We start from the raw sequence: 20,809 nt of genomic DNA on the forward strand, positions 1-20,809 counted from the left end.
CACACAGCATATAGCAGCTTGAGTTGTAGCAAGGGAGAGAAGTCTTGAATTGGATTTAAATATCTTTTGATAGAAAGGGACAATAGGTTTTGCTATCATTTATCCTTGTTTTTAGCTGGTATAGCCATATTGTCATGCAGAAGGTCAGATCTCAGGTCTTCATTCACTTTGTCTGGGGAAAATTTTTCCTGAGCAGAAAGATGCTGGCTCTTTCCAGATTTCAGTGACTCTAAAGCATCTGTAATGTACAATTTAATACTTACTGACACAGACTGTACTTTGCAAGGAAGAATGTACTTGAATTTGCAGTGTTTCCTCAGTGTAGAGGTTCATGGTCCAAAGGGAAGGCCAGGCAGTTAATGCAGCTCTTACCTGCTGCTGAACTCTCCAGCTGCCCTTAAGAGGGGCAGACCCCCATGCTGGGTGCAGAGGGTCCAGATGTTGGCCAGACAATCAGTCCCTCTCGTTGCCTGTATTTTCTGCTTTGTATGTTCTGTCAACACGTTTCCAGACACAGAACAGATCCATCTTATGCTTTGGGGATCTTCATGCTGAGCACAGGCATCTGACACAGGAGCAGCTGATTTATCTCACTTGTGCTGATAGTGTTGAGCCAAATGCTGGAAGGGTTTGTGCTGGTTATTTATTTTCATGCTTATGCGAGCAGTCTCAGCACTCAGGGCAACAGGAATCCCTAAAACAAGATCTCCTCAGAGATTACTTTTTTGAAGGAAGGATTTATTTTAAGCTCTCAGAGTGCAAACATTGTAGCATCCTTGAAATTTGACTTCTCATCTGTATCACAACCACAAAAATTTGGGTCTCTGAACAATCCACTACAAATAGAAATAGAGCTCTTTCTGGAGCACTCACCTCCTCCTTACACTCTTGTGTCCACTGCATACATTTTGGCAGTAGGTGTTTGAGAGGGTGGCAAATGCACATTTGTTACAATTGTCCTAGCTGAGGAATAGCCTTTCCTGAAGGAGTAAGCAGAATGGAGTCTTCCAGAGCTGGTCTCTGTGAAGTACAGGGAGAGAAATAGGGTCTGCTAATGAGTGCTTGGTGACTTTCATCTGCAAAGCCTCAAAATGCAGAGAAAACAGCGGTCCAAAATATGACATAATAACACATTTCATGTCATACTTGCACCTCAGTTCCCACCTGAACACCTCAATGTGCTTTCTAGAGCTGCTGAAACAACACTATTCCCATTTCACAGCTGAAGATGTTACTACTGGGGATGAGTAACCATCCTGAAAGATGTCCTTGAAAGACTTTCCCCACCCTGTGTGCCTGTAGCAGGCCCCAAGCAATGGCTCTGTCTTTGAATTGTGTTTCAGCCCTACCATGGTTTCTCACCTCTGAAGAGATACATGCAGCAGGTGAGCAGGGCCCCAGATAAGAAGCAGCCAAGTGACCCTGCCATGCCAAGCCAGCACGACCAGCCAAACTTGTACTGGATGCCCAGAAACACGTTGTGGAAGACCAGAGAGGAGCGCTCCACATAGACATCCACAGCGTACCACACCGAGCCAGTAATGCCTGGGAAACCTGCGGAACAAGAGGGAGGGGCCACACAGAACTCTCAGGAGGACCACGAGGAGGTCACCAGTATAAAATGTGGAGCTACAACCTTTTGTCTGCTGGGGCAAGCTTTAGGATGGGCAGGCTTTGGCCCCTCTTCTGTCTCAGTTCAATTACTTTGGTGGATTCACCTTGGTTCCTACTGATATCAGCTGGGGCACTGGCAGGCAGAGGCTCTGCTTTGTGGCTTGGCACTCACAGACACCATCAGTGCCAGTTGGCAGCACCCAGGTTTCTGCAGCAAAAGGCAGAAAGCTCCTCCCTTCTCAGTTTGCTTATCGACTTGTGGTAAAGTTGCTTCAAGAATTTAATTTTCTAACCTATTTCAACTTACAGAAATCTGATGGCATTTTTCAAACTTTAGAAGGTGAGTGGAGGACGTTCAAAAGAACCTCTAAGTGTTTTACATGTGCTCCTGATAGCTGGGCTAAGTTATGTGGTAAATCTGCTTATCCTGAAGCAGGGGTAGATACTTAATATTGGCATCATGTAAAATGAAATTACTTGGTACCTAGCTGGCTATTTCTTTTTGCATTTGAAATTCTCTGAATGGCTGTAACAGCAAAGCACTTCAGCCAGTTGACTATTTATCACCTAGGAGGGCAGGTTGTTATTATCCTTTTACTAGAGATCAGCTGCAGAGATTTTGGGCTAACTGACTTGCCTAAGGTCACACAATCTGTGGCAGAGCCAGGAACCAAACAAGGATGCTGGGACTTTCTAGTCCTTCAGGTATGAAGTCTCTTAAGCCTTGTCAACAAGACTGACTTGTTCACAGTAAAACAGCAGTAAATGGAATTCAGTCAACTCAGAGCCAACTCACCTGGTCAATATATGAAATGAAAGAATAAAACTCAGCTATCTGCTGTTAGAGGTGGACAGTGAACAAAGGAAGCTGTATTACACAAATAAAGCAAATACCGATGCTTTCCTCCAGAAAATCACCAACTCCTCTCCCCAAAATAAGAGAAAGCTTTAAAGCTTGCCCACTTTGCTAAAGGATGGTCTCACAGGTTGAGGGGGCAGTGGGGGAATACCTGCAATGAGCAACATAACTCCAGACACCAGGCAGATGCGGAGCTTGATGAGCGGCTCATCAGGAAGGAATTTCACACAGTCCAGTCCCAGGACAAGAAAAAGAAATCCAAATCCTGCCAGGATATCTGCTGTGATCATCATGGCTCGTGTCAGCACCAGCTTCACTGCAGGACAAAAGCAGGTTGTTCTAATGTACAAGGAATGGAAATGCAGGTGGGTAATGGAGTCAGATCCCATAAGAACATTTTCTCCAGGATAAAGCTTTCCACAGCTTCCCCTGGGAGTAACACCTCACCAAGAGAAGAAACATTGCTCTAATATGTGTGTGCACCAAATCGTCTGTCACTGAGCAGAACAGATGCTGGGTTTTGTCCTCACTCAGGTGTCCCACCACTTGTAGAAACATCTTTGACTCTTACATACCAGGGTGTTCGGCGAAGATGGAGTCATACTCATCGCAAGTTTGGATCCCATCAAAAACGTTTGTGACACATTCCCACCACAGGCCACGGCATTTTGTACTCACCTGTGGGTTGAGAAGAGAAAGAAGACCATAACTTCACATGTCCACAAACACGATGGATAGTCAGCTGGCCCCTTCAACACAAATCCTAGTCCAGTTACGCTGGTGGCAAACTGGAGTTGTTCAGCTTGGAGAAGAAAAAAAAGGGCGGAACAGAGGAAAAGGACATTTTCTTTGTCTCTGCTTATGGTTTTAAATTAAAGCAAAAGAAATTCAGACCAGACATGAGGAAGAAAACCTACCTATTGATAAGGTTAAAAATTCTGCAGAAAATTTCTGGGAGGAGCTGAGGGGTTGCAGACAGGAGAGAACTAAAAGCTGGTTTGATCACTCTTTGCCAAATGCTTGTCTAGGCTGAGCTGGGTAGGGCTATGGACCAGATGACCTCAGACTTTTCTGTCCATGCTCCCCTTACACCATCCTCCTGCTGAGGAGGACCAGCTCAGAGGGGAACACAACTGGCAGGGCAGGCATTGCACCAGGGCTTGGGTCCCTGTGATGGGAAGTGGCTTTGGTGCATTAGAGAAGTGCTTTGTGCTGCAGAGCAGACGTGTGGATGTGAGTCCCTCTCCAGACACATGTGGAGGGCTGCCCCCAGATGACTCAGCCATAAACACTGGCTGGAAAATGAGAAGCAGCCAGTGCTGATTCTGGCCCTGGGGCTCCCAGTGCACTGCTGGCTATGGGACCACACATGCCTGAGCCACACTCATCCCCAAGACATCCAGACTCAGACAGATGTTGCAGTAGCATCGTGGCTAATCATCTCTGCTGTCCTGAAGCCGTAGATACTACTCCCAGCCTTCCATAAATCACTTTAATGTGGGAGGCATTTTCATTACCAATGCAAATATGGCAACAAGCACCTCTAAAACATTCCTGGAATTGCTCATACAAGGAGCAGAGTTAATGTCGGGGCAGCTTTGGACTCCAGCCTGCCCTGCCGCTGCCAGCGACATGCTGCAGTTAATGGAATGGGTTTCACACAGGAGAAGGGGACTGGTCTTGCTTGGATGATGCAATAAATACAGTTTTCCTGTACTGTGTAGATCACAAAGCAGATAATAATATATCTCAGCCACTTAATGAAGTCCCATTCAGGATCTGTTGAAGACCGTAGCCAAACATAATATTTTCTTCACAATGCAATGTGCAAGCCAAAGAGTACAGCTTCTCTGTGTACTGTGGAGAAAAGGTAAGAATGACTCACTACAGGAGACTGGCAAAAAGTTGCTATATATGTTTGAATGAAAACAATCTACACTTTTTTTTATCATGAAGATGAAAGCTACTTACAATGTCTGAGAATTTCAGGGCAATTTTAGTGAAAAATATCACAAGAAGAAAGAAAGAGAGAGAGGAAGGGATGGAGGAAGGAAGGAAGGAAGGAAGGAAGGAAGGAAGGAAGGAAAGGAAGGAAGGAAGGAAGGAAGGAAGGAAGGAAGGAAGGAAGGAAGGAAGGAAGGAAGGAAGGAAGGAAGGAAGGAAGGAAGGAAGGAAGGAAGGAAGGAAGAAAGGAAGGAAGGAAGGAAGGAAGGAAGGAAGGAAGGAAGGAAGGAAGGAAGGAAGGAAGGAAGGAAGGAAGGAAGGAAGGAAGGAAGGAAGGAAGGAAGGAAGGAAGGAAGGAAGGAAGGAAGAAAGGAAGGAAGGAAGGAAGGAAGGAAGATGCTTGAAATTAGCATATTTTTATTAAACTACATTTTATTCCACTTGTATTTATATAATTTCATGTTCCTCCCAAATCACCCTAGGCTTATTCATACTATTCTATAGTCAGCTAATACTCTCAATTACTTCCTCACTTGCTTGCATTGGTATTGTTTCTACAATCACAAGCAGCATCTTCCTTTAAATTATTTATAAAGAAACTAACAGGATTCCAGGCTTTGTCAGCCTGCAAGCAAAACAGAGCTCTTAAGTGGCAACATTTGTGATCCTGGTCTAGCTTGTGAAACAACATCCTCCTCATACTAGAAAACACTTGATAAATATTTTGTGTTTCTTGAAATGTTTCAATTGTTACCTACTCCTGCTAGTGCTGAGCACGGCAGCAGCAGGGATCAGCCCATCCATCTCTGCAGCACAGGGAAAATGTCTCATTGCTGGTGCAGGAAGGGGTGGGAGCAGATGTTGAAGGAGAGAGCTGTGAATGGTCTGAACCACTGCCAAGCTACTCTGGTTTATGTTATCTGTCTCTTATCCTCCTTGGCCATCCCTTGCTTCCCTCTGCTTTGTGCACATGCTTCCAAACACCCCTGGGCTTCTGCCCTTGTGCAGACGGCAGAGAGCCTCAGGCACACAGGAACTTGCTGCTGTAAATGGGAGAAGGGTCAGGGCATCACATGGAGATGTGGATTTCTCCAACAAAGCTGCCCCAGCTTCCCTGGGCCCAGCCAAGGACTCCTTGAGAAGCTCAGCCTCATGGCCAAACTCCTCATCTCCCACTGATTATGAAACACATTGCCACGACCTGCTTTCCCTAACACAAGTATGCATGTAAAACATACACTGCCTAATTACTGTAAATATATATATAATTATATCCTATGCATAATGTATAATTAATATTACAATAATTCCAATGCCAAAAAATGACAGAACAAGCAGACACTTCCCCTTCTGGGGAAAGCACAGAAGAGAAACATGTGAGTGATGTTAGTCACACTTTTACCACACTGTAAAAAAGATGCCACATACAATGACTACAAGCTCAGCATGAGAGTAAAACAGGCACCATTTACCAGTAGTGGTAACATTTTTAATCCACCTGCAACAGGGAGAGACTTTGCACACAATGCAGTGCTTGTTGGGAAGCAGATTATGTTTTTTTTTCCAGCATCAACCACTGCAAAAATCACCCCAGGCTTGTCTAGATACACAAAATGCACCACCTTAAAGCATTTTTTTGTGATGCTGTAACCTGGTTGTTTCTGAAGCAGAGGTGAGGGGCAGTGAGAGATGAGTGCTGGCTGGGTTCCTGTAGCTCCTTCAGAGGTGGCCTGGCTGCTTCTGGCACTCCCTGACCTCTTTGTCCTGGGCTGCTACTCCCTGGTGAGACCATAGAGAGGGCTCAATCCTCCCTAGCTGCTGCAGGCCAGGGTCAAAACCAGGAGCCTTTCTATAATGGAGGACGGAATTCCTTTCTCCTGAAGTCAAAGTTGCCTGAATTACCCTTTCCTCAGCTGAAAATGGGAGTCACCGTGGACTCCACGCCTTTCTGGCTGTGGATGGTTTCCCTACATTCCCCTGTTTAGAATCAGAGAATGGTTTCGGTTGGAAAAGACCTTTAAGATCATCGAGTCCAACCAACTTAGAGAGGCAGTGAGTCATTAAGGCTGTTAAGGAGATCAGTCGGTCAGGTATTAAGGCTGGGGGCATTTTTCTCCATTATTTAGTATTCACACTCAGAGCAGGAATGTGAGAAGTAGTGGCTGCTAATAACCAAAGCGGGTGTTAATGGAGCACTTCGTGACAGCCTAGCAGGTGCCTTTGTGCTAAGAAGACAAGGTTACACAGCCTCGGGGTAATGGTCTGCATCTTTCCTGGGCTAACTTTGCTCAAGAGTGGAGTTTACCTCTCCTGCTTTTCCTGGAAATGATGGCACAATCTGGGATCCGTTTGATTTTTCTGAGTATGCCGATATCTTCAGCAGACTCTAGCAGATTCACAGCTTCTGGAAATGAATCTAAAGCTAACATACCTCCGGAATCTAAAATACCTCCTGCACAGTTTCCCCTGAAAAATAGCTCACTGAGAAGACACAATGACCATCAGAAACCTCACTGCATTGGATCTATGACCACCTCAGCATCTCCAACCGTCTTCCAGGGTGGAACTGGCAGTCCAGCTTATAGACTGCTTCTTGTGGCACAGAGAAAAAGAAAGTATTTCTATTGTAATCTTTTTAGCCTCCTTTTTTTCAGCTAATTCATCACTTGATGTGATGCAGCTAAATGTTGTGTTGCAATCACTGAGTGCAGAGGAGCTCTTCTGGTTTCCCATGCTGGATAGCAGATAGAAAGCTTCCTCCTGATATATTCAGCCAAACTCTGTCTTGGAAAGTGTTTAACTGCATAAAGTACTCAGTTTACCAGACTTTTTTTGTTTGTTTGTTTTTTGAGTACCAGATCTGATGCTAATCCAAATCCTCCCCATAAATTTCTGCTTGTCCTATAGCTCAATGGTTGTTAATGACTTGAAAAGCACAAATGTATGTGCTGGTCCTTTCCATCAAGAAGTCTGACCTTTAGAGTTAGAAACATCTCCAAAATATCATTTCAGGCTGGAGCAGCAAGACAATTGTACTCTAGTTCCTCCACAACTAAAACTAGAGCCTTCCCTGAACTTACTAAGCAGGAGCAGTCTGGATAATAAAGTCTGGCAGAGAGAATCACACAAAATGCCACTTTTCCCCTGCTCTTGCCAGAGTAATTAATTTAATTTTCATCCAATTTCATTCAGCACAATAGGGAAAAAGTCCATGAGAGTGGAGCAATGATATGGTGGGAGAAACTCTCTCTGGGACATGTTTTCTTTGGAGATCAGGCTCTTCTCACCCCAATCTTACCTCCAACGAATCATCAGCGTTCACCATCCAGCAGTCTGTCCAGGTAGATGCTATCAAAAACCCAGTAGAGAAAAAAGCAAAAAAACAGCCCACATACTGGAGAAAAAACCTCATGCCAGCAGGTGATCAGCACATCCAGGAGGATGAGAAAAACAGTACCCAGCACTTTTCTTAAAGCTGGGGCAGAGGGCAAAGTGTCAGTGTCCCAGGTCACAGCTACACTCTTCCAGTGGCCATGAACAACAAAAACTTCTCACTTCTGCAGATGCCATCCGTTAGTGATGGCCAGAAGAGCAGCACTCACCTGCAACAGGGGCAGGAGGAGGGTGAAAGTGCCCACGGGAGCTGCTGCAGCCAATCCGCCCAGCACAGTTAAAGCTCTTTTCATGCCTGGCTGAAGAGCAATGGGGCTGTGCAGAGGTGGCATGCAGGTAACTGGTGTCCTGGACTTGCAAGGAAGAGAGGTATCATTGTGGGGTTTGGCAAAGAAGAGGCTAAAAAAAAAAAGAATCAAAACTTCTTCAGGGCAGAAGTTTTGAGCACTGCTAAGGGACACACAGAAGAGCTGTTATGTGCAGACCCGTTTATTCAAGCATATTAGTTCATCTCTTAGCACTAGACATGTATAAAATGTACTGGTGTAGATTCCAGGCTCTCGGTTATCCTGCTGGCTTCTGAGGCACTAATGACCTAGTTCAATGCAGAAATGTGACTGGAAAGGGAAAAAGATAGCAGCCATGCACCTTCAGAGCCAACACCAACATGCATCCCAGCTTAGATATAGAACTTGGTAACAGTGGAACAGGCTGCCCAAAACAGTTGTGGATGCCCCATCCCTGGGTATTTTCAAGGGCAGGTTGGATGGGACTCTGAGCAACCCAATCTAGTGGAAGATGTGCTTAGTCGTGGTAGTGGGGGTGGCCTAGATGATCTTTAATGGTGCCTCCCAATCCAAAACGTTCTATTCTGCATTTAAGCCAAATCTGGATATTTCTCATGCTCTGGACTCTGGCAGTAATCTTGAACTTCTCAAGCCAAGCACCAGTTTGGAGAATTTTGTTTGCCTGGATTTTGCCTGCTCACTTATTCCCATTGCAACCTTCCTGTTTTCCTGCAGGATTCCTTAGGTGAGCAGGAGTCATGCAAGCTGCTGCAAACAGAAGGACTGGACCCCTGTAGGAACCTTCTCACTCAGCGTTTTCCCTTATGCAGCACTGAGAAACCCAGCAGGACTCCAGGCACCTTCCAGGAAAATCAATGGAGGACTAGAAATTCCCCTCATCCCAAAGGTACAAACGCACAAACCCCCTCACATCCTCAGTTATCTTTATTTTTTAAGGAGAAGCCGTAAAAGGTTGGAGACCTGCCTTTAGTGGGCAAGTTTTCCACACAGGGCTGAGGAGCAGATTCTTGCTCTGCTTACAAAATCTGCTTGCCCAAACTGATGGTGTTTGCCGTCTCAGCTGTCACCTCCAGATGGAGCCAGTCGGTACCTATATAGAGCTGCTCAACGCTCACCCTCGCTTCTTGGAATTTCCCTCCTAATACTCCAAACACCAATAAGAAGTTTATTATGCTTACGATATATAACCCGGACAGTTCCTATCATAACCTCACAAGGCAGTTTTACTGTCAATCTTTTGCCTTGGACCTGAGCTCATCCAGTTCCTCAAAGGTCACACAACTGGAGAGGTCCTCAGGACATGCTTTGGGAGGTACTGGGTCAAGAACAAAAGTTCAGAGTCAGAAGGCCAAGGTCTGCAGGATTCTCTGCTGCTTTAGTTTTTTTCTGCTCTCTGATTTCTAATTCTGTTCTTAAAAGCTGACAAGTGAGGAATTTTTCTTCCTTCTCTGTTAGATGTGTATTTTGATATAGTTATGCAGGTACTATGCTTTCTGGGGAGTTTTCTGGCATCCAGGGTAAGAACACTCATTATCTTCACTTCACAGCTTTCTGTGATAAGGGTAGAGTTGTATTTCCTACAGTTCTGACTGCCAGGGACAGGGCATTTGTCCCACGCAGGTCCCATAAATCTTAATGTCCTTCTTTAGCCACATAGATGTAGACTGCATTCATGAGGCAGTTACTGATAACATGCATCAGCTTTCTATGCTTGGCTTGCACTGTGCTAATTAACCTGTGCCTGCACCAGTTTTTAAAACAAGGTGTCCTAGCCAATTGTTATTAGTAGTAACTCAGAAAAAGTGGTGTGGTGACCTCGGAAAAGGCCTGAAAAATCTGAGAGCACTTCCTATAAATAGAATTAAATTGCTGGAGTTGGCAAGAACAGAGTTTTATAGTAGCAGAGGATTAGTCAGGAAATGCATGATAGCCATATGGATCTCTCTGCCTTCTCATTCTCTCTTGCACTCAAATACAAGCCTGTTTAAGAGGATTAGCTCAGCTTAGGAGAATGAGGCCACTTCTCCTCATTTGGTGCATGGTCAAAATGTGCCCACTACAAACATGACCAAGATGGAAAGTGAAGAACTCCCAAGCTAATAGCAGGCCTACAGTAATAGCCAGAGTGGTGTTTGTAAGCTTTTGTAATCTGTTCTCCCAGCTTAGCCCAAGGAGCAAATCCCACTAAGGGATGAAGGCAGCATGTCCAGGTGCCAGTGATGCCTTTGCTTCTTCACTCTATCTTTCCATAGCTGTCAGGGCAGTGCAGGAAAAGTTGTATTTATTTTCCACATGCCATCAAATTCAGTTGCTGTCCCAGCTCCATCCACCTCCTGTTCATCCTCCCTACAGGGCAGGGCAGGTGAGTGACCCTTCCTAGAGCAGGATGCCAGTGCTTCCCAGGCCATGAGTCATCAGGGGACAGGAAGTGGCTTCACACCACCCATTTGCATCTAGCTCAGAGCTTGGAGTGTCCTGGCCTCAGCAGCAGAGCAGGTCAGGATCCTCCAATTTTCCCTAGTGTGTGACTTGTCCAGAGTGCACAACAGGATGAAGATGATTTATGGTTTTCACCTGACAGGCCATCAGGGTTGTCCAATATCTGGTTCTTCTTTAGGCCTATGTCTCTAAACAGCGCCACAGGAAATGCTGGAGTTACTGAAAAGAATACAATATTCTTCTTCTGTAGAGACTGGCAAGGTACTTATTTAATGCTTTTTGTTTAAAACGAGTCAGCATCTTTGTGAAGCAAACTCTGTAGCAGTTTCTCGTCATACTCTGTTCTCTTAGCTTAACATGGCAGCTGCCCCCTCATAACCTCCCAAGTTGTCTCTGTATAGCCTAAATCCTGGCTGTCATGACTCAGCGAGGCTTTCACAGGGATCTGTAGTCTGACTATTTCTTGTTCTCTTGGCTAACCTAACATTTATAGTGCTTTGACACTAACAAAAGCATTAGGGCATCCTAGTACTTAATGATCAGAGCTTGGCCTTGCAAGGCTCTTAACTGGTGGTATCGAGGCAGCACAACTTTGCTAATGCAACAGCTTTATTGCTTCTGCTGCACACACTCCCAGGTAAGAGACAAATGCACTATGGGTCGATTGCTTTTATTACTAATTAACAAAAGGTGGTCTGTGCCCTCAGATAGAGCCAAGCCACTATGTTGCAGAGAGAGACAGAAACTACTGCCACTCCTGGGAGGATCATAGTTGGTTTTCACCTGTCTACCTACAAAACCATTCTTGCAGCAGCAGGCGAATGAGATTGTGGTCCTGTGAGCAGGGAAGGGTTGCGTCCTCTCTTTACTTCTACAATGTCTAATATATAGAGTAGCAGAGAGCCTTGAGCAAGAAGGAAGTGGTGATGCTGAGCATTAAAGTATGAAATGTGGACCTAACTACAAGCAAACAGTCAGTGAGGTGACTGTTCTATTCGGGGACAAAGCCTTGTCCACGTGCATGGCTCAGCAGCCAGAGGTGATGGAGAGCTTTGGGAAGGGTTTCACCTAAGAGCTGTTCTGCCGCTGTGAAAGGCTACATGGGCTTGTCTACTCAGCCCTTCCCAATCCTCCCTCCTAGTTGTACCCCCTCCATTTTCTTGCTTCATACACCCTCATCCATGGCCTCTAAGTGGTTTCATCTCCAGAGAAACACTTCTTGCACATGGGGTGCATACACACTGAATTAACAGGCTGGTGTGTGTCAGCTGTAATGCACCACCTCAGCCATGGTCATAAAACCCTAGGAGTTAGCTTGGAGTTAGTCTGGAAACTCCGAAGAAAACAGCAAGACTTCAGAGCAAATTGTGACTTTTCAAGCAAGCAATATATAGGATTAAAAGAAAATAGGAAAGCAAAGGCATTTTCTAGTAGATGTAAGCTTAAAGGATTGACAAGTCTGTGTGTGTGTATGGATACCATATACAGAGGTATGATGCCTATGTACACTACTTTAAAACGTTTTTTTTTCAGTCACTCCAATGCAACATATAATGAAACAAGCATTTCAGTACAGCCTTTTCACCCCCTCAAAGTACTGTGCAACTTTTCTTCAGCACAGTGAATCTCAGTTTATAGTCGCCTACGAAATCCCGGACCTGACAAACCCATGATCCCAATGATGTGTTACTAACCCATTTCAGAGCTGGGGAAAACGAGGCAGTAAGTACCTTAGATGGCAAGCAAGGAGTCACAACCCTGCTCCTCTTTTAGAGCGGGGATGCACTCTCTGCATGGGCGTGGTTAAGATCCTTATCGGTGAAAACATGCGTGAGCACTCGGCTTTCCCGAAAGCAGCCACCGAGAACACCCCGTGCTGTCGCTGCATACCAGCTTCACGCAGGCGTGTACAGGCAGAGGAGCTGGGCAGCGCATTAGACACACCTTTTCGTGGCATGTCAGTGGTTCCAGTGAACAGCGCTCGTCCCCAAGCACCCCTGGGGCTGTTGATACCCTGCCACGTCCCGGTGGCGTCATCCTCATCCAAGCGTGTGTTTCCCCGTATGAGCCTGAACTTTCCTGTGCCCTGATGCGAAAGTGATGAAATGTATGTGAAGCACAATGTTTGTGCCACTCATAGCAATCATGCACGGTGAATATTTAGCTCTCTCCACAGTACCAGAGAAAACAGAAGGCCCGTGGTGGAAGGGGTTTGCATTGTGCCCATGCTCTGGTAGCTGCTTCTCAGAAATTCGACTCACTTTGGCCTAAGTGAGGGGGGCTGTGGTGCGTTCACTTCACCCTGCAGGCTCTCTTGGATGAAATCCAGCCCTTCGTGTGACTCACTTCACAAGAAACATCCGCTTCAGACCTCTGTGCCCCTCGCTTCTGTTCACCAGCTTTCTTATCAGAGAGTGATGAAAGACCCTCTAGGAGACCCATCAAGGGGGGATAACAGTAACTACTGAGTTAGAAATGCACAGTTCAGTAACAGGATGTTTGATCTGCTAGAAAAAGGCAAGAAGGAGAAGTGCTGAGTTTCAGACAAAACAGTCACTGCTGTGATTCACAGTCCATAAGCACAGGACATTTGTGGGTCCTGGTTAGATAAGTGTGTGTCAGGTTTGGGTATGGGATCTGCAAGGAGTTTCACTGCAGAGAGCTCGGGGGATGCAACTCTTAAAATTGGAGCTTGCCCACCTGCCCACCACTAGTCCTTCACTACCTGCTTCCTATCCCTTTCTGTTTAATACCCAGCACCCAAGCTGTGCTTTGAGCACTGCCTGGAGTTGATGCAGGGTGACTGCCAGGTCTGCCCCACCATGAGACTCTGGGTCTGGGGTCTGAATACAGCCACGATCTGGCAAGGGGAAGAAGCCAACTGCAAACATCCTAAAGACTCCCATAAGGCCACCTGCTTGCTTCAACCTTCTCTCTGCACTGGGAGGGGATGGGGCAGGAGCACTTCTGCCTCTGCTGCTGAGCAAACTAGTGTGAACAGAGCCCCTCACAGCTCACATACACTTCATCACCCTCTGCTTTCACCTTGCAGACAAGCTGTGCTCTCGGCTAGAGAACAAAACCATGAAGGAAGAGAAGGGAGAAAGGGGAAGGACTGCCTAGTCCTGGATGGAATCTCCCCAAGAAATGAGGAGACTTGGGCAGAACAGCAGTCCTAGCCCTGAGTCAGGAGACAACAGCAGGTGACCCCAGCCTCTGATGCTTATCTCACCCAGGAAGCATCTTCAGAGACCCTCTCTCCTCTCTTCTTCCCCTGTCCTCTCTCCCACATTGGAGTCTGTGCACTAGGAGAGGAGAGCATGGCATGTCCTTTCCCTCTTTCTCCTGTTATGTCCCTGTTCTGCCCTAGTCGTAGTTCACATAGGGCTTGGTTTCCCTTTCTGTTCTTTATGGATATCTGTTTTTCCTCATCTGAGCTCTCCCAAAGGAGACCATCCCTCTTTCTGCTTCTGGTTTAGGCTTCATTTGTGCCTTCTTTGCCAACAGCACAGGGTGTGAGCACACCTGAGTGCTCCCAAATCACACAAGAGCCAAGCCTCTGTGCATGTCACACTTAAGAGTTTTCTTGAGCAGAGAGGAGGGACACAGCTGTGAGAGACATTTCCAGCCTCTGGCCTCCAGACAAATCACTTGGGTTTTAAACTCCCTCTAGGCAGGGAGTTTGACCTTGGGTTGCCAATGTGCTTTCCCAGTCCTACTGATACAGGGTGTGTTAGAAAGCCCAGTGGAGAAGGTCCTTCCCTCCTCCTCTGCCTTACACACAAACAGGCACAAGCTCTGCTTACAGTGCAGATGGGTCTTGCACTTAGCAAAGGATTTTCAAGAGTTTTGTTCCCATGCAGGCACTAGAGTAACTGGCCACATTTAAAGGCTTCTCTAAGTGTTTGACTGTGCTCCCCACTGGAAAATCCAGCTACATGTGTCACAGCAGCAGCTACTGAGAGCTTCACAAGTACCTGAGACTTAAAGGGCACTGAAGCATGCTGAATATCCATGCATGCAAATCCTATCCTACTGGTTCTCTCATTTTCCAGAGGCAATTACTTGTTGGAGAATGGCTGTACAAGGTCAGAACACCCCTGAGGATGGTGAGAAATTGTTCACTGGTTATAGCTTGCTATAAGATTTTCTACAGCACTTTTACCTTTAATTGTTCAAATATCCAAGTACATCCCAGAAAGGTTGGGTCAGACAGATCCCTGGAAGAATTCTTATCAGTATGTGCAAAGGACTGAGTTCAGCAATCCGCAGAGAGACCTCAAACCTCACTTCTTAGCCACTGACAACACTCTGATCTACAAATCTCACAGCAGTTTATGGCAGAGCCTTTCTAGGGAGGACCCTGAATCACTTTATCTTCCCAGCATCAATTATCTGACACATCATAAGGGCTGAGGAAATGGATATAGGTTGTGGTCCAGGCACAAAAAAGTGAGACAACCATATCCTGAGATGGGAATCTGTGAGCAATCTCTAAAATGCTGATGATGGCTTGGGATTTTCCTTGACATGAAGGCTGCCCCAAAACCAGACTCACTGGTACTTGAGCTTGATGGCTTAGTTGCTCACTGAGTGAGAAACGTAACTGATGGTGACTCTGGCTTCATGGTGGTAGCTCTATCTTCAGTAGTGGCTTAACAGCAGTTCCTGTGGAGGACTTCAGATCTAGTCATCAGACATCCTCTCTTCTTCCTCCTTCTGTCTGTTTGTTCTTCCAAAGAGGAAAATTTTTCAGAGGTGATCATGAAGTTAATCATATTCGTTACTTGCCAGTCTCAGGAAATTAATTCCATAGCTAGGCCATCAGGTGCATGAGCACAGACACTACCCCTTGTTGAGTCCCTGGTGGAGACTTGGTGAGATATGGGTAAAAATATGATTCCTGCTATAACTGGAGGATTGGGACCTTGCAGAAATCAGGAACATGGTGAGAGTGAACAAGATGGCTGGGTTAGATCTTCACAAAGTCCATTCCTTGGGGGAGCTGAGAGATGTTTCTGTAACACCACTTAGAAAACTCCTCTGTGGGTGGTACCAGGGATGAATTTCATCTTGCCAGGACCTTGGTGCACATCTCATGGCTCACAGCTCATGGCTCACAGCTCATGGCTCATGGCTCATGCACTGAGTATGACACTCACATGCGTGGACCTTCCTCTCAGGTCTGTTTTTTGTTTATTCCATTGCTCCCCCCCTGCTGCCCTGGGACTCTAACAGAAGCTGTTGTGCTCTGCATGGCCTTAATGGCATGTAATGGGGAAAGTGGCCACACTTTGTGGCTGACCCTTCCAACAAGGCATGCTCTTCATCTGCCACTTCACTGTTGAGCCTCTTCCCTAGCTGCCCCACCACATCTGTCCCATCATCTAAAGTCATGGTTAGTTTCATACATTTTGAGAAAGACATTTGTTGATAAAACATAGAGCTCTCTTCTGTCAACAGCATGCAGAAGCAAGTTTAATAACGTCTTGGTTTTCCCACCATTATCTTTCTAGTGCTGTGAAACTCATTGTTTTCATTAATTTGATTGTGCCTGAATTTTGTTTTCTATCTGACCTCTGGTACAGAATGTCCAGTGAAAGAACAATCCTAAAATAGCAAAACAGAAAGCAAAATAAATCCTACCGTGTGGGTCAAATCTCTTGGCCTCCATGGGATGGGTTTCATACCACAGAATCTCTATCAGAACTTCCAGTATCACTTTAGTAAACAACACATAAGTAGTTGAATGCAAGACCATCTTTATTTCTCAGCAGTTTGCTGCCTTGCACAGCCAAGCCCAGTGATCTGAGAGCTGTGGGTAATGACACACGTGGTGCAGTTTTATGTATACCAAAACCACGTGTTTACAGACAGAGATTATTTCAGTGTTTTAGGGCATTCTGAGAAACAGTGTTGGGCCTTGTAGTCATTTGTGGGTTTCTGATTCAGAAGAGGAGAAAAAAACCAAAGGCTGTAAGTGAAAACCAACAAGCTGAGGAAAAGACACAATCCCTTCCAGAGCCCTCACTGGAAGGTGGTTTGAAGGAGAAGCCAGGAGTTCAGTCAGCCTCCAGCCTCATGTAATTTCAGTTTATTACATATAAGCACATTTTAATTAGAGACAGATGAAATTCATCATGTGAAGAGTAGAGTGAAACTACTCCCAAAAGTGTAGCTTTATTACAGCTGGTGAGGAAACATAAATGTTTGAGTGAGTACAAGAAGAGAGTTGATTATTAGCTTGGTTTATCTCCAGTAGATTAGGAATTCCAGGTCATGTCTGCTGACCAAACACAGAAAGACAGAGAGGGTTATAGTGTTTCTGACCCCCAATATGTGAGGAAGAATAATTCATACAGCTCATTTAAAATCCATTTTCACAATATATTCCCTGTGTGCAGTCAGTATCAAATAAGTCCAGTTGGTCCCTCTAACCGATGCTGCTTCCATCAACCACAAATTTCAATTCCAAAGACAAAATCTGAGCTTTCCTCGTGGAAATGGAGATTTCAGCTTGAGTGTGAAGGGAAACAGCTCTGCTTTTGGTGCTATTCACTATCCTGTTGCCTTTTAGGCAACAAGAGTCACTTGGAGGAGGTCTTCAACAATGTTTTTTAAAATGTTGCACTGAATGGCAGTACTGCAACAGAGAGATGCTGCTGAAGGGTTAAATTTTCTCTGTGCTGCTGCGTTCTGCAGCCCATCAAGCTGTGATCTTTGGCTGCTTCAGCTGCTACCATGGTCAAACACAATGTCTGCCCTTCACTGCAGACTGGGCTGGACACAACCCTGACTAATCCCAGGCAAGGTCTGTAGCTGTCTTAGATCCTACTGACATCTGGGCAAAGACATCTGTGTGCTGCCTGCAAAACAGTGCTTGGAACTAAGGTTTATCAGGGGTGTTTTTCCTGGATGGATGGGAGAATAAATGGGAGAGAAAGAGGGGGGAAAAAAAAAGTAGCCTGAAGATAAACAACAAAGTAATTTTAAAGTTTTTCTAGACAATGTAAACCAAAGCTAAATCCATGTGGTTCCACCAGTCTGTTCTTTTTTCCCCAGAACCCTGTGGACATCAAATGGGAGAACAAGCCATATAAGGTTCAAGAGAAACAAGATATACTTACCTGTGAAACACAAAGTAAATAAACCTGCAGAACTCCTTGCTGCAGGATGCTGCAGGTGCCAGAATGTAAAAAAACCCAAACAACCCCAGCAGCAACAACAAAAAAAAAACCCAAACAAAGAAACCCAAACCACGAAACAACAAAACAAAGAAGCAAACAAAAGCAACCAGCCAGATTTATGGAGGAAAAAATCAGGTGAACAAAATTAATGTAGTACTGGCACTAGCTCAGGATATATTCAGATGGGGATCAGCGTGGGCTGTAACATGTTTTGGGGTAGTGGTTGTGCTTGCGTTATTCTCTGGCTCTACAACTGGCTGCCATCAGAAATAGTGGGCTGGGTTGATGTTGCCTAGGTTGCCAAGTTTTCTAGTCCTGGTATGGAGCCTATCTTTGCTCTGAAATCAGGATCAGAAGCTGTGTCCACTCTGCACATCTGCTCAAACTTATAATGAGATGTTTCCCCTTAACAAGTCAGTCTTAGCTCAAGGATGAATTCAGGGCAGCCTGGGAGCCAGCTTTAAGGAACACTAGGACAGGGGATCACACTCAACCCTGTGCTCTCCAAACATAGTGACACCTTCCCCTAGTAATGTCTGAGAAAGGAGGAAACCAGGCTGCTCACCTGCAAGTCCTGACAAGTCTTAAAGTTTGTTTTTGCCAGAAAAGGGAACCAGGTATAATTTACTACCCACAGAGCCCAGATCTCTGCTGCGTACAGAGGCGAGATTGCTCATCTGACTAATGACACCCAAAGGAACGATGTGACCAAGCTGTTAAGCATTTGCACAGTGCAGCAAGTACTGCTGCATGTGAGGGTAATCTCTATGAATAAGTAGAGGAGTCTACCTGCAGACTAAAACACCTCAGTTTGGTTTCAGTAGCTGCCTGCATACATGCCTCTTGTCTCTTGATCCTGGTTTTGTAAAGGTCAAAAAATGAAGACTCATATGTTTGCTGAAGAACAGGCCAGTCACTAAGGACTGTCAGCAATGGAGTACCTTTAGCCTAGAGAATACTGAGAAGATTGCAACATCTTGGTTAAACCCAGGTCTTTCTGCTGAGATTAATGATCTGAAGAAATGGTATTTCCCTAAAAGGTAGGTAGAAAAAATAGGTGAAAATAAAGCAAAAACTCTTTGGGACTGTGAGTGAAAAAAAGAATTTTAGGCAGTGATTATTCAGTGAAAAGAAGATTTATTTTGCCCATTGAATCAGTGCAGAAAGTCATCTAAAGAAAAGAAGATATGTCATGTCTCGAAGAAAGGAAGTGCAGAAGAGGGGACTCAATGCTTTTGGGATGCTGTAAAATTCTCTGCAAATTCCAGAGCACTGAGAACACTGATGAGTGATGAAGGGGTATAGCAAAGTTTCAGTGTTTATCTATGTAAATTCCTTGTGATGTCCACAGAAAGAGTTGCTGGGTTTTGAAATCTTTTGTGAAACTTGAGTAATAAGTATCAACTCCAAATTATCCCTGGAAAGCAAATATAAATAGGGTGTTCATGAAGCTGGGACTCTGTGCATGAAGTGATGATATGGGTCTCAAGAGGTGTTCAGTTGTCAACCATTTTATAACATGAGCAGCTTGTCTTCAAGCTCTCACTTCCACAAAGCAGGGTGCAGGTGCAAAACTTGTGCCTAAAAAGTGTGTGCAAAGGCACAGGAAAGAACCTATGCTGCAGCCTGCCTGGACCATGGGAGGTCCAACAGCACATGGGTGTACCTCAGTATTACCTTTCCTCAGCTGTGTTTGACCCAAGGCTACTCTGTCGTGTGTTCTCTTATTAAGACAACCCAGTACAGCACCCATCAGGGACAGAGGAGCAATGGGACAGCTATATAGCCCCTCAGGAAGACAGCACCCAGGTAGCTGTAGATTATAATCCCACAGCACCCCACACAGAATAAGGCTGTCTTCAGTCTAAATTCCACATCCTTCTGAAAGGGCAAGAAACTGGAGATATGTAATACCTACTGTATGACCATGCAGTTGGACTCACACTATGCACAGATTTGGCACAAACTGGCCCAAAGTGCCACCAGGACACATCTTAAACATTCCCCCCCCCCAGCATAGGGTGGACATGGGTTGCAATCCTTCCAAGAGTTATCAGTATGGTCAGAGTGCTACATGATATAGCACATGCTTGCATGCTTGCTGCATGCATCTCCTCAAGACCACTCTTGATGTTCCTTGTAGTGCAAGTGCAATTGTTGCCACTCAGGGCTCCTCCTTGTACTTTGCTAGAAGGTTCAGGAGTCAGCCCAAGTCCATCTCACACAGAACAGCATTGTTCCCCCTCCTGGATACTCGAAGTCTGGAGCCAAAGGATCTAAACCTCCTAAAACTGCCTTTGGAACTTTTACCCCTGTCCAGAGCTGACCTCACACTGCAGGAGTCAATGAGGAGCTGTCTGATTTGTCTGGGGACTGGCAGGAGGGTCAGGCGAGGGGTGAGTAAGTTCAACACTTTGAAGCACCTGGTAACACTGCACATTCCTTTGCAGATGGGCATTATCAGACTGATAGGACTACCCAGACATCAGTGATCAAATCCAGACACTCCTAGCCCTGTTCCCCTCAAGTTCCTGTTGGTTTCTGCCTTGCCTCTTCATCAGGCAAGAAACTGTTCCTCCCAGGAACCAGCTCCAACCGTCAGCACCATGCTGGTTCCCCTGTTCCCTGTAGCAGAGTTCTCAATGCATACACAGGGATCTATCTATTTTGTTATCTCAGCGTTGCCAAAAGAAACGTTGCTGCTTTCCTCTTTACTCCCAAAGCTATAAAACTGGGGTCCACAGAGACCTAGGCAAACACCGTTTCTCTAGCTACAGAGTCACAGCTCCTTAATTCTTTCAAAAGTGAAGGGAAAAAAAAATTAAAAAAGAAGACATTGCTGGAAAATCTTGGTATCAGGTAACTAGGATGGATTTCGTCACAGCAGCGCTGGTGCCCGGACGTTGGGGACCGGCAGGCGCAAGTGTTTTCAGAGCAAACCAGCCCGGTTTTGTTTGCTGCCCGGTGTGGCAAGATTGCGTTTGCTTTTCTCCCCTTTGACCCCCCCCACTCCCGCACCCCACCCCTCCCCCCTCCCCAGCATTGCGCAGGACTGGTCAGGTAAT

General features: G+C 45.6%; 1 protein-coding gene across 1 annotated transcript; it reads right to left on the reverse strand.

Annotated features, from left to right (window-relative positions):
• Window positions 1-880: 880 nt before the first annotated feature.
• CLDN16 (claudin 16) lies at window positions 881-7,832 on the reverse strand. The gene is made up of 5 exons (XM_054386232.1): window positions 7,716-7,832; window positions 3,049-3,151; window positions 2,625-2,789; window positions 1,363-1,554; window positions 881-1,020 (listed from the first exon to the last, which is right to left on the reverse strand). Exons 1-5 carry the CDS (start codon window positions 7,827-7,829, stop codon window positions 881-883), a joined length of 714 nt encoding a protein of 237 aa, XP_054242207.1. The 5' UTR covers window positions 7,830-7,832.
• Between the last annotated feature and the right edge of the window lie 12,977 nt (window positions 7,833-20,809).

Source organism: Indicator indicator, chromosome 13 (genome assembly GCF_027791375.1).
Source record: "Indicator indicator isolate 239-I01 chromosome 13, UM_Iind_1.1, whole genome shotgun sequence".
Lineage (NCBI taxonomy): Eukaryota > Metazoa > Chordata > Aves > Piciformes > Indicatoridae > Indicator > Indicator indicator.

Coding starts and splice junctions, on each gene's coding strand:
- CLDN16 (XM_054386232.1), bottom strand. CDS start 7,829: ATGAGGTTTTTTCTCCAGTATGTGGGCTGTTTTTTTGCTTTTTTCTCT. Junction 3,152..7,715: donor ACGCTGATGATTCGTTGGAG/GTAAGATTGGGG, acceptor CTCAACCCACAG/GTGAGTACAAAATGCCGTGG. Junction 2,790..3,048: donor CATCTTCGCCGAACACCCTG/GTATGTAAGAGT, acceptor TTTGTCCTGCAG/TGAAGCTGGTGCTGACACGA.